The 13,327-nt window shown below is 41.7% G+C and overlaps 1 protein-coding gene across 2 annotated transcripts in view; it reads right to left on the bottom strand.

Annotated features, from left to right (window-relative positions):
* Positions 1-4,833, bottom strand: part of CMTR1 (cap methyltransferase 1) — a 58,499-nt gene extending 53,666 nt beyond the window's left edge. Inside the window, exons 1-3 of one of the 2 annotated variants that reach the window (XM_082412535.1) lie at positions 4,668-4,833; positions 2,547-2,684; positions 125-230 (exon numbers count right to left, since the gene is read on the bottom strand). In XM_082412535.1, coding sequence (XP_082268661.1) covers positions 125-230; positions 2,547-2,582 — 142 coding nt within the window. In that variant the 5' untranslated portion in view covers positions 2,583-2,684; positions 4,668-4,833. The remainder of the gene's footprint in view (positions 1-124; positions 231-2,546; positions 2,685-4,667) is intronic. The other variant, XM_082412536.1, reaches the window with a different exon arrangement.
* Positions 4,834-13,327: the final 8,494 nt, after the last annotated feature.

Below are 13,327 nucleotides of genomic sequence, written 5' to 3' on the forward strand. Positions count from 1 at the left end.
GCCCAGAGAGACAAAAATAGCAACTACTTTTTTTTTTTCTATTTGTACTCCCTAAAGAGCATTTTTCAATCATCTGTTCGACAGTATGTCCAGGTAGAAGGGGTTGGAGCAAAAGGAAACACACCTGCTTTAATGCAATGACTTGAATAGGAAAGCCACATATAGGTCTCAGGGGATATGTAGTTTCTGGCGAGACAGTTAACTACCAGGGCACACTGTCCAGGGGATGCCTAAGAGAAGCCAACACAGAACAGAGATGATATAAATGTGATGTACTTAATGAAACGATCCTCTGTAGACTGCAGGAGGCATAGGCAAAATGAATGAGGCAAAGCATTTTATGCTTCTTGGAAAAGATACTACTGTTGCCTTCCATCAGTTCTATTCAGTAAATATTTACTGAGCATTTATTCCACACCAGGCATGGGGTTGCAGGGGGTGGGGCACAGAGAGCAGTCTTGCTGATGAAGACACCAGACTCTAGCCCTCAGAGTTTTTTTGTCAATGTGGAGCTGCCCTTCCTAAAATTAGCTGACCCAGGGAAATCTAACAATGTTTGTTTGCCTCTGCCTCCTGCCTCATTTTTCTGCAAATGAAAGGGACCAAATGGCTTATTGCCAGACGCATACAAGGTACAGGCCACCTCTAGATTTCCATTCTGTACAAACAACAGCAACAGTCAATCCTGACTGAGTCATATGGTGCTACTTCTAGAAAAGGTTAAAGACATTTGGTACAATTAAAAGGAGTTCGTGGGAGGGTGGGAGGGAGGAGGAAAATCTCAATTCACAGTCACATTTTTAAAAGCTTGAAATTTAAATTAGACTGGTTCCCTTGAAAGATCCTTAACTATACACCTTCCTCTACCTGGGAGCCATTCTCTTGAGAGCAGACGTCCCCCAGGATCCGCTTAGAACCAGATACCTCCACCACCTAAGTATCATTTATTCCCCCAGGCACGCTCTCCCTTTCTTGCAGGCCATTTCTCCCACTACCCCAGAGCCCTGCCCAAGGAGACTCTACCTTCATCAAGTTGCTCAAATCCCAGGTGATAAGCAAAACTCCCTTTCCTCAACAGGTCCTAGAACCTATATGCCCAATATATTTTTGCCCTCCCACTTAGTAACCTCAATTACATACAGTCTTTCTCACCTACCCTGGAATCCACTGTGACAACTTTAAAGGCAAACGTATCTCCGCACACAAGGTTATAAGAGAGTCTCTTGATCCAGCCAGGATCACAGCCGCCCCAAAGGCTTCATTAGCTGTATATAAGGCCAGTCAAGCTTCTCCTTTCTGGACCAGCTACTCAGTACAGCTGATGAATAACCGCCCTTCAATTAGCCAACCAGTTGAGAATAAACTGTATTTTCTATCACCCTCAAAGGATTCTTCACACTCTTTCAGTCACCAATCCGTCACCAAATTTCATTCCAATTTACCAGTGACCCAGCAGAGGATACAAAATGCAAGACTGCTGGTGTACTGGGTTAAATAGTGCCCAAAAGGTCATGTCCACCCAGCACCTGGGAACATGGCATTTGGAAATAGGGTCTTTGCAGATGTAATCAAATTAAGATGAAGTCGTACTGGATTAGGGTGGGCCCTCATCCAATGACTGATATCCTCATAAGAAGAGGGAAATTTGAACACAGACACACACAGAGGCAGAGACTGGAATTATGCTGCTACAAGCCAAGGAACACCAAGGATCACCAGCAATCACCAGAAACTAGAAAAGGCAAGGAAGGATTCTTCCCTAGAGCCTTGGGAGGGAGCATGGCCATGCTGGCACATTGATTTTAGACTTCTAGCCTCCAGAAGTGTGGAGAATAAATTTCTATTGTTTTAAGCTACCCAGTTTGTGGTACTTTGTTAGGAAATTAATACAGCTGGCAAGTAAAGATAAATGCAAATGGAGCTACTTCTAATTGTTTGGTATTTCAGGCAAGCTCAGAGACACTTCACAATTTCTCATAGAAAGCACCTGTGGAAACTGTGAACATCTGTAACCCTAAAAAACAGGCAAAGCAAAATGCTAGTTTCAACCAGATCAGTGAAGTCCTTAGAGCTTAATGTAAACAGTGAACACAGGGATGCTCCAATTCATTTGGGTGTTTCTGATCATAACTGCTGAGGGAATTGAGGAAACAGAATGCAAAAACCTGAGGGGAATTAGGCCAGATTACTGCAGCAAAGAGCCCAGCCCTGTGAAAGAGCCCCAAGATCATTAACAGCTGAGAGCACAGGGCACTCAATGCTCACCACTACTTCCACCTGGTTTAAGGCAGCAAAAGAGTGCCACCTACTGAAGGACCACAACAGAACTAAGGCACACCTGTAAAACTTCCAATTTTTTAGTTAAAACAAGTTCCCAACTCCCAGGAGGAGAATGGCAAAAGAGAAGAGAGTCTACAACCAGTATCTCTCTGTAGAATTTGCCTAATTTTCCTCAAGAGGCACTTAACTGTATTCTGCCCAATTCGGGCATCAGTGATTCAAATAACCAGATGGTCAGTGGCCTCTGACCACACAGGCAAGCTTACCTTTTGCTGCATGATTGACAGAGGAGGGAGGTTCATCGTCAGATGTAGAGCTGAGGTTCAGGCCAAGCTCTGCAACTCTTTTCTTCTGTTTCTTGAGAGGGGCAGTGCATTCTGAATCATTTCTCCTCCTCATTGTTACTGCAACCACAAATCCAGATAGTCAGCTGCCCTTGTCAGAGATACTAGGATCACAGCAGGAATTCCAAAGAATGGGAATGAACCATTAATGGGATGAAAGTTGGCAACTCCAAACAGCTTCCATTGCCAGCACTTGAATAGCTTCTTCCTCAGAATGAGGTCCAGGAAGGGTGCTAGCCAAGCTCTGGTTTTCAATAACAGCTGTTAGTTTTACTGGAAAATGTGGTGCTCACAGACCCAGAGGCCTCTGGGCCATTGGTGTCAGATACCAAAAAGTCATGGATCAACTCCAAGAGCCACAGGGGGAAAAAGACCTTGCATACTTGTTATTCTATATTTTTGATGCAACACTGGCCATGTGTGACAACAATGTATACTAGAAATTAATTATGAAACCTGATGAATATCAACAAATATTTCCAAGGTGAAAAAATCATCCCAGAATGATTGCTACATCACCATTATTATTTCACCAGGACAATTAAGAGATTATACAGTATGATACAAATGTTGGTTTTTGGTTTACTTCAGGATGTTTGAAAACATGGGAGAAGTGGGCAAGTTTCTAAACGGAGTAAGGAATGGAAGCAGTGGTTGACTTAGGACTGAGAAAACAGAAGAGTGGGAAAGTTAGCAGGACCGGAGGTAGCCATATCACAGGACTCAGGTACAAAAACAATTTTAAGAACAAGAACCCACCTCCACAAAAAAGAATGGAAACAGGCAAGGCACCATGTCACCATCATCCATGCCCATGGGTAAGCATGAGAGGCAAGCATGAGGGGAAAAAAATGAGATGCAGTGAAGTGATTATGAGATTCCTGAAATCTTAAGGAATGATCAAATTAAAGAACAATTAAGAGTAGAAGTGAATACAGTGGGTTTACACACAACCGCTGGCTATAAGAGGACTCAGAAAAGAGAAAGTACTCAAAAAGAGGAGCAAACAGGTGTGTGCTCAGCTGGGCTGCAATTCCTTAGGCAAGGGGAGTTGCAGGTGCACAAGAACAGGCTTACGGTATGGGTCACGGCAGCAAGAGAGTGATGAAATCCAAAGATACCACTGATCCCCTCGTGATTCAAACATGAATCACGTTTCACTTCTCTCCAGCTCAAGGATGAGGCAGCCTACCCAACACATAATCTCATCCTTCCTAAGGAGGCAGCCTCTTACTAGGCACAGGCAGGGGCTATCCTGAGGAAGTAGGAAGAACAGGAGACGCTGAACAAACAGAAAGCAAAACCAGGCTGAGCCACATTTCACTTTAAACTACGGTGTTAAATACCCCCTCAACCCAAAGGCCCATAACGTAAGCAAAAAGGGCCCTCTGATTCCTAGCGACTCCGGGGGAGACTGGAAGCACAGGAAACTCAAGAACTGTGTTGAGGTAGGTGCCAAAAAAGGAGAGGAAATAGCGTCCGAAAGGCAGGAGATACCGATGCTCCTCCCCAAACCACCTCAGATTTGGGCCTTCCAAATCACCTCATTCAACCCTCTCCTTTTCCACTAAAAGAAACTGAGGCCCGAGAGGGAAAGGTCGCACAGCTAACCAGTGCCCAGCTCAAGTGACCTACACATCTAAAAGAATGTGCCCTGGCAGGGAACTTCTAAGTGGAAGGCAGAAGGCCTGGTTCTACCTGCTGCTCCCCCAGGGAAGGGGTTCAAATCCCCTCTCCAGTCTTCTCTCCCTGGGCCTCGGTTTCGCATTACCACCCGTATTCATAGAGGGAAGAGATGAGCTCACATCTCCCCGGGCCAGTCTTTTCATTTGTAGATAACGTGAGTGTGTGAATGTGTGCGCAGAGACGTTTGGCAGCGGCAGCTGGCGGACTGGGGATGGGGCGCGGGGAAGAAGGGTATAAAGGAGGAAGGAAAAGAGAAAGGGCGGTGAGGGTCACGACCGCCCATGGGGGGCCGAGAGGAAGATACTGAGCCCGCGGGCCCGCCCGCTCGCTCCCCCCGGGCCGCGCGTCGGCACTCACGCTGAGGGAAGAGGGCGAGCTGCCAAGGAGCGGAGAGGGGGAGATCAGGCCGCCGATGCCGCCGCCACCAGGCCTGGCCCTGCCGCTGCCAGAGCCGCCTCCTCCTCCCCCAGTTTCGCTTCCCCACAAGCCCGCCCCGGTCCGCTGGCCGCGTAGTCGCGCTGGGGTCCCGCCCTGCGGGCCGCGCAGCTTGATGACGTCAGGGCATCCAGCTCCCTCCACCCTCCCGGGCCCTGGCCCAGGGGCAGACCGCTCTAGTTCTGGCCCGCCCCACCCCCTGCCCCCGAGCAGCCCAGAGCGCCTGCGCAGAAGACCCAACGGGGAAAGGATACAAAAGCAAAAGTAACCAGGTATCTTCCGGCTTTGGGTACGAGAAAGAAGTATTAAAAACAAAAAAGGCCAGGTGCCATCACATCAACTCATCTCTCTTAATCTCATTATTATCTTAATTTTACAGATTAAGAACAAGTTTAGAGAGGGAATTCCCTGGCGGTCCAGTGGTTAGGACTCCACGCTTCCATTACTGGGGCACGGGTTCTATCCCTGGTTAGGGAACTAAGATCCCACAAGGCCCCCAGCGCGGCCAAAAAAAACAAAAGGAACAAGTTTAGAGAGGTAAACGGAAAACTGGTTGAGGGCAGAAACCCAGTCTTCTTGTTCACTGCTGTATCCCCAACACACAGCATACAGTACATTCTCTACAGATATTGAACGAAGGTCCAGAGGAAAGAAAGAAGGCCGCCTGTGGCATTTTACCATGTGGACACGGATGGCTTCCTTTGCCAAACCCCTCTTCTGATCTTCAGACCAATATGGCCAAAAGTCTGCCCAACATCCTCACTCAGTCACTTCACACTCATAGATTCAAGTCTGACCTTATATTCTCCTATAAACCTGCTCTTTTTCCAATGAATTACACCACCATTGGTCCAACCAGAAATCTTCTCTCATTCCCCAGAGCCTCCAGGATATACTTTATTGCGTTTACCTACAAATTATCCCAAATCTATCCATTCTCCATCCACATTGCCACTAACCATGCACTCACCGTCTCTCATCAGGATTTCTCCAATAATCTCCAAATCATTGTCCCTGTCTCCAGTCGGGATCCCTCTAGTGCATTCTCTGCAAATCAAAGTGATTTAAAAAAAAAAAAAAAACTAATTTGATCCTGTTACAACACATCAATGATGAAAGCCCATCAATGGCTTCTCACTTCTCTTAGGATGAAGCCAATGTCCTTAGGATGGCATACAAGACCCTCCCATCTGACCCCTTCTGCAGTCATACTTTGAGCTACTGGTCCCTTAGTTCTCCCCATCGCGGTTTTCTCTTGGTTTCTCAACCATGCCATGCCTCTCGAAAGAGTTCATCCCCTTTCCTGGATTGCTCTTCTCCCTCTCTTTGCTTGGGTAATGTCCACTTATCCTGAGGCCTGTTTAGTGTTATCTCTGGTAATCTTTCCTGACCCCACAAGTCTGAGTGGGGAGTCCCCCTAAGCTTCCATAGCCTTCTGTCCTTCACTATCAAAGCACTCACCAGTCTTGTATAATGACCCACTGACTCATCTGCCTCCCCACTCAGCTGTAAACTTTGTACAGGAAAGGTTATACCTGTCTGTATTAAATCCATAAGATTTAATATTGTGGCTGGCAGTAGGTACGCAATAGACATTTATTGAATATATGGAAGTATGGAAAATGAATGAAGGTTAAGTGATGTGCCCCAGGTCACAGAGCTAGGAAGCAACAAATGAGCATTTAAACCCAGGTTTCTTTGGTTCTAAAGCTGTGTCTTTCCACCTCACCAGGGGTTCTTAACATGGGTTAAGACATTATTCTTAACATGTATTGGATACCTTTGGTAATCTTGTAAAGCTTGTGAACCCATTCTCAAAATAATAATTTGAAGGGCATAATATACAATGTATAGGATTACAAAGGAAATCAATTATTTGAAATACAGTTACTTTTAAATTGTGATTTGTTTACTTTTAATGTAAAGCATTAAATAATGAGAGAATGCATTTAAAACATAGGAAAATTAATGATAAATTTACTTTTATATATATATATGAGTAAATCCAGTGAATAATGCTGGAACAACCAGATACATATATAGGGGAAAGATGAATCTTGATTCCTACCTTACACCATATGTAAAATTAAATAAAAATGGATCAGACCTAAACAAAGAGCAAAAACAGAAAAGAAAAAAAAAAGCTTATAAAAGAAAACATAGGTGACTATAGTTAGCAATAACGTATTGTATGTTTGAAAGCTATAACCATGTGAGGTGCTGGATGTTAACTGACTGTGGTAATCATTTTCCAGTATATACATATATCAAATTATTATGTTGTACACCTTGAACATACAATGTTATATCAATTATATCTCAATAAAACAGGGGAAAACAGAAGTTTAAAAAAAGAAAACATAGAAAAATATCTTTGCAGACTTGGAGTAGACAAAGATATTTTTTACAAAGGACCCAGAGAGCATTAATCAGAAGAAAAAATTGAGAAAAATAGACTTCACAAAATAAAAAGGCTTCTGCTCATCAAAAGACTCCGTTAAGAAATTGAATAGGCAAGCCACGGACTGAAAGAAAAACATTCACAGTACAAATATTTGACAAATGACTTATTTCCAAAAAAATATATAATACCCAACAACAAAAAGAAAAACAGAAGTTTCCAATTCTTGTCAAAATGGAGAAAACACATTCCATCCCATTTCTTCCACTGAATGCAATTTATAACCTAGGCAGAATGCATGCAACACCTATCTGAGGATTATGAAAAGTAAATGGTAGCAGAATTCTTCTTTTTTTAAAAATAAATTTATTTATTTTATTTATTTACTCCTGGTTGCGTTGGGTCTTTGTTGTTGCACGCAGGCTTTCTCTAGTTGTGGCGAGCGTGGGCTACTCTTCGTTGTGGTGCACGAGCTCTAGGCGCGCAGGCTTCAGTAGCTGTGGCATGTGGGCTCAGTAGTTGTGGCTCCTGGGCTCCAGAGCGCAGGCTCAGTAGTTGTGGCACAACAGGCCCAGCTGCTCCGCGGCATGTGGGATCTTCCTGGACCAGGGCTCGAACCTGTGTCCCCTGCATTGGCAGGTGGATTCTTAACCACTGTCACCAGGGAAGCCCAGCAGAATTCTTGAGGAAGGAAAAACAGAAGTCAAAGAACCACCAAATCAGGGTGAGTTTCCCAGTTGTTCCCCCTCTGGTATCTCCTGGCCAGGACTGAAAGGCAGCCTGAAACCTGGAACGTGCAAGGGGTGCAGATGGAAAGAGCTCCAAGAAACCATCTATTTCTTATCCCAGAAGCAAGAAAGCAGTCCCTATAGATCAGAGAAACTGGAGGAAATCGTGTAGTTTTTGTTTTGTTTCTTTGATTCACTTAAGGTTCCTCCATGTCTTTTCATGGCTTGATAGCTTATTTCTTTATTTATTTATTTTTGGCTGCATTGGGTCTTTGCTGCGCATAGGCTTTCTCTAGTTGTGGCGAGCGGGGGCTACTCTTCATTGTGGTGCATGGGCTTCTTATTGCGGTGGCTTCTCTTGTTGCGGAGCATGGGCTCTAGGCGCGCGGGCTTCAGTAGTTGTGGCTCATGGGCTCTAGAGTGCAGGCTCAGTAGTTGTGGCGCGTGGGCTTAGTTCCTCTGCAGCATGTGGGATCTTCCTGGACCAGGGATCAAACCTGTGTCCCCTGCATTGGCAGACAGATTCTTAACCACTGCACAACCAGGGAAGTCCCAGCTTATTTCTTTTTAACACTGAATAATATTCCATTGTCTGGATGTATCCCAGTTTATTTATCCGTTCACATACTGAAGGACATCTTGGTTACTTCCAAATTTTAAACATTACAAATAAAGTTTCTATAAACATTCATATGCAGGTTTTTCTGTGGACATAATTTTTCAATACATTTGGGTAAATACCAAGGGGCACAATTACTGGATCATATGTTAAAAGTATGTTTAGTTTTATAAGAAACTGCCAAACTGTCTTCCAAAGTGGCTGTATCATTTTGCATTCCCACCAGCAATGTATGAGAGTTCCCATTTTTCCACATCCACACCAGCACTTAGGGTGGTCAATATTCCAAATTTTGGCCACTCTAGTATGGGTGTAGTGGTATCTCATTCTAATTTGCCTTTCCCTGACGACCTATGATGTGGAACATCTTTTCATATACTTATTTATTATGTGTGTATCTTTGGTGAGGTCTGTTAAGGTCTTTGTCCCATTTTTTAATTAGGTTGTTTGTTATCTTATTATTATTATTATTTTTTTTTTTTTTTTTTTTGGCTGCATCGGGTCTTAGTTGTGGCACACGGGATCTTTCATTGTGGTGCGAGGGCTCCAGAGCGCATGGGCTCTGTAGTTGCGGCACTCGGGCTCTCTAGTTGTGGCACGCTGGCTTAGTTGCCCCGCAGCATGTGGGATCTTAGTTCCTTGATCAGGGATTGAACCGGCATCCCTTGCATTGCAAGATGGATTCTTAACCACTGGACCACCAGGGAAGTCCCTTGTTATCTTATTATTAAGTTCTAAGAGTTTTAAGAGTGAATGTCCAGTTGTTCTGGTATCATTTTTTTTTCTCTCTCTAGTACCATTTTTTAAAAGACTATCTTTGCTCCATTGTACTGCCATTTTTCCTTTGTCAAAGATCGGTTGGCTATATATATGCAGGTCTATTTCTGGGCTCTATATTCTGCCCATTAATCTATTTGTCTATTCTTTTGCTATATCTTGATCACTATGGCCTTACAGTATGTCTTGAAGTTGAGTAATGTCAGTCCTCCAACTTTGTTCTTCTCCTTCAGTAATGTGTTGACTATTCTGGATCTTTTGCCTATCCACAGAAAATGTATTTTTTAAATATTATTGCAAATATATTTTTGGGTTTTTTATAGGGGTAAAATATACATAAAATTTTCCATTTTCATCATTTTAAGTGTACAATTCAATGGCATTAAGTGCATTCACATTGTTGTGCATTCAACTACATTTTTTCCCCATATACATGTATCTATTCTTTTTCAAATTCTTTTCTCATTTATGTTTTTACAGAATATTGAGCAGAGTTCCCTGTGCTATACAGTAGGTCCTTGTTGGTTATCTATTTTAAATACAGAAGTGTGTACAGGTCAATCCCAAATTCCCACTCTATCCCTCCCCCCAACCCTTCCCCCCAGTAACCATAAGTTCATTCTCTAAGTCTGTGAGTCTGTTTCTGTTTTGTAAATAAGTTCATTTGTATCATTTTTTTATATTCCACATATAAGTGATATCATATTATATTTGTCTTTCTCTGTCTGACTTACTTCACTTAGTATGATAATCTCCAGGTCCATCCATGTTGCTGCAAATAGCATTATTTCATTCTTTTTAATGGCTGAGTAAAATTCTATTATATATATGTACCACATCTTCTTTATCCATTCATCTGTCCATGGACATTTAGGTTGTTTCCATGTCTTGGCTATTGTAAACAGTGCCGTAATGAACACTGGGGTGGATGTATCTTTTTGAACCATGTTTTTCTACAGATATATGCCCAGGAGTGGGATCGCTGGATCATATGGTAGCTCTATTTTTAATTTTTTAAGGTACCTCCATACTGTTCTCCATAGTGGCTGTACCAATTTACATTCCCACCAACAGTGCGGGAGAGTTCCCGTTTCTCCACACCCTCTCCAGCATTTATTATTTGTAGATTTTTTTTGATGGCCATTCTGACTGGTGTGAGGTGATATCTCATTGTAGTTTTGATTTGCATTTCTCTAATAATTAGTGATGTTGAGCATCTTTTCATGTGCTTCTTGGCCATCTATATGTCTTCTTTGGAGAAATGTCTACGTAGGTCTTCTGCACATTTTTTGATTGGGTTGTTTGGTTTTTTGATATTGAGCCACATGAGCTGTTTGCAAATTTTGGAGACTAATCCCTTGTCAGTCGCATCATTTGCAAATATTTTCTCCCATTCTCTGTGTTGATTTTTTGTTTTGTCAATGGTTTCCTTTGCTGTGCAAAAGCTTTTGCATTTACTTAGGTCCCATTTGTTTATTTTTGTTTTTATTTCCATTACTCTAGGAGATGGCTCAAAAAAGATATTGCTGCTATTTATGTCAAAGAGTGTTCTGCCTATGTTTTCCTTTAAGAGTTTTATAGTATCTGGTCTTACATTTAGGTCTTTAATCCATTTTGAGTTTATTTTTGTGTATGGTGTTAAAGAATGTTCTAATTTAACTTTTTTACATGTAGCTGACCAGTTTTCCCAGCATCATTTATTGAAGAGACTGTCTTTCCTCCATTGTATAGTCTTGCCTCCTTTGTCGTACATTAATTGACCATAGGTGGGTGGGTTTATTTCTGGGCTTTCTATCCTGTTCCATTGATCTATATTTCTGTTTTTGTGCCGGTACCATACTGTTTTGATGACTGTAGCTTTGTAGTACAGTAAGTCCCCTACATACGAACGAGTTCTGTTCTGAGAGCGTGTTTGTAAGTCCAATTTGTTCATAAGTCCAACAAAGTTAGCCTAGGTACCCAACTAACACAATCAGCTATATACCACTGCTTTTACACTTGCTTCTGGACATCCTGGGCTTGAAATAAAGATACTGTACTACTGTACTCTATACAGTACTGTACAACCACTTGTGGAGGATCCATGCGTGTGACAATGTATGCCAGACACATGAACTAACTTACCTGACTGGACATGCGAACACACGCTTATATCTTTGAAAGTTCACAACTTGAAGGTTCGTGTCTAGGGGACTTACTGTACAGTCTGAAGTCAGGGAGCCTAATTCCTCCAGCTCCGTTTTTCTTTCCCAAGATTGCTTTGGCAAAAGACCCCAATTGCTTTGGGGTCTTTTGTGTCTCCATACAAATTTTAAGATTTTTTGCTCTAGTTCTGTGAAAAATGCCATTGGTAATTTGATAGGGATTGCATTGAATCTGTAGATTGCCTTGGGTGGTAGAGTCTTTTTGACAATATTGATTCTTCCATCCAAGAACATGGTATATTTTTCCATCTGTCTGTGTCATCTTCGATTTCTTTCATAAGCATCTTATAGTTTTCAGAGTACAGGTCTTTTGTCTCCCTAGGTAGGTTTATTCCTAGGTATTTTATTCCTTTTGATGCAATGGTAAATGGGATTGTTTCTTTAATTTCTCTTTCTTATCTTTCATTGTTAGTGTATAGAAGTGCAAGAGATTTCTGTGTATCAATTTTGTATCCTGCAACTTTACCGAGTTCATTGATGAGCTCTAGTAGTTTTCTGGTAGCATCTTTAGGATTTTCTATGTATAGTATCATGTCATCTGAAAACAGTGACAGTTTTTCTTCTTCTTTCCCTATTTGGATTCCTTTTATTTCCTTTTCTTCTCTGATTGCCGTGGCTAGGACTTGCAAAACTATGTTGAATAAAAGTGGCGAGAGTGGGCATCCTTGTCTTGTTCCTGATATTAGAGGAAATGCTTTCAGCTTTTCACCATTGAGTATAATGTTAGCTGTAGGTTTGTCATATATGGCCTTTATTATGTTGAGGTACGTTCCCTCTATTCCCGCTTTCCACATAAACTTTAGAATCAATTTGTCAATACCCACAAAATAACTTGCTGGATTTTGATTGGGATTGCACTGAATCTATAGATCAAGTTGGGAAGAACTGATGTCTTGACAATATTGAGAATTCCCTATCCATGAACATGGAATATCTCTCCATTTTATTTAATTCTTTGATTTAATTCATCAGAGTTTTACAGTTTTCCTCATATAGATCTTGTATATATATATATTTTTTGTTTAGGTTTTTTTTTTTGTTTTTGGCTGCACTGTGTGGCATGCAGGATCTTAGTTCCCCAGCCAGGGATCAAACCCATGCCCCCTGCAATGGAAGCACAGAGTCTTAACCACTGGACCACCAGGGAAGTCCCTCGTATGTATTTTGTTAGATTTATACCCAGGTGTTTCATTTTGGGGAATGCTAACATGAATAGTATTGCATTTTTTATTTCAAATTCCATTTGTTCATTTTTGGTATATATGAAAGCGATTGACTTTTGTATATTATCTTGTATCCTCCAAGACAAAGGTTTTTTTTAACAGATATTATACAATAACAACAATAAAAACAAATAGCCCAATTTAAAAATGGGCAAAAGAGTTGAATAGACATTTCTCCAAAGAAGTATAGAAATGGCCAACAACCATATGAAAATATGCTCAACATCACAAATCATTATAGAAATGCAAATCCAAAGTACAATGAGTTACCACCGCACACCCATTAGGACGACCACTATCAAAAAAACAAAAACAAAAAATAACAAGTGTTGAGATGATGTGGAGAAATTGGAACACTGGTGCACTGTTGGTGGGAATGTCAAACGGTGCAGCCACTATGGAAAAGAGTATGGAGTTTCCTCAAAAAAATAGAAATAGAATTACCATATGATTCAGCAACTCTCCTTCTGGGTATATATCCAAAAGAATTGAAAGAAGGGTCTCAAAGGGCTATTTGCATACCCATGTTCCCTAAGCATTATTTACAACAATTAAGAGGTAGAAGTAACCCAAGTGTCCATCAAAGGATGAGTGTATATACAAAATGTAGTATATGCATACAATGGAATA

This window comes from Balaenoptera physalus, assembly GCF_965194825.1.
Source record: "Balaenoptera physalus genome assembly, chromosome: 11".
Lineage (NCBI taxonomy): Eukaryota > Metazoa > Chordata > Mammalia > Artiodactyla > Balaenopteridae > Balaenoptera > Balaenoptera physalus.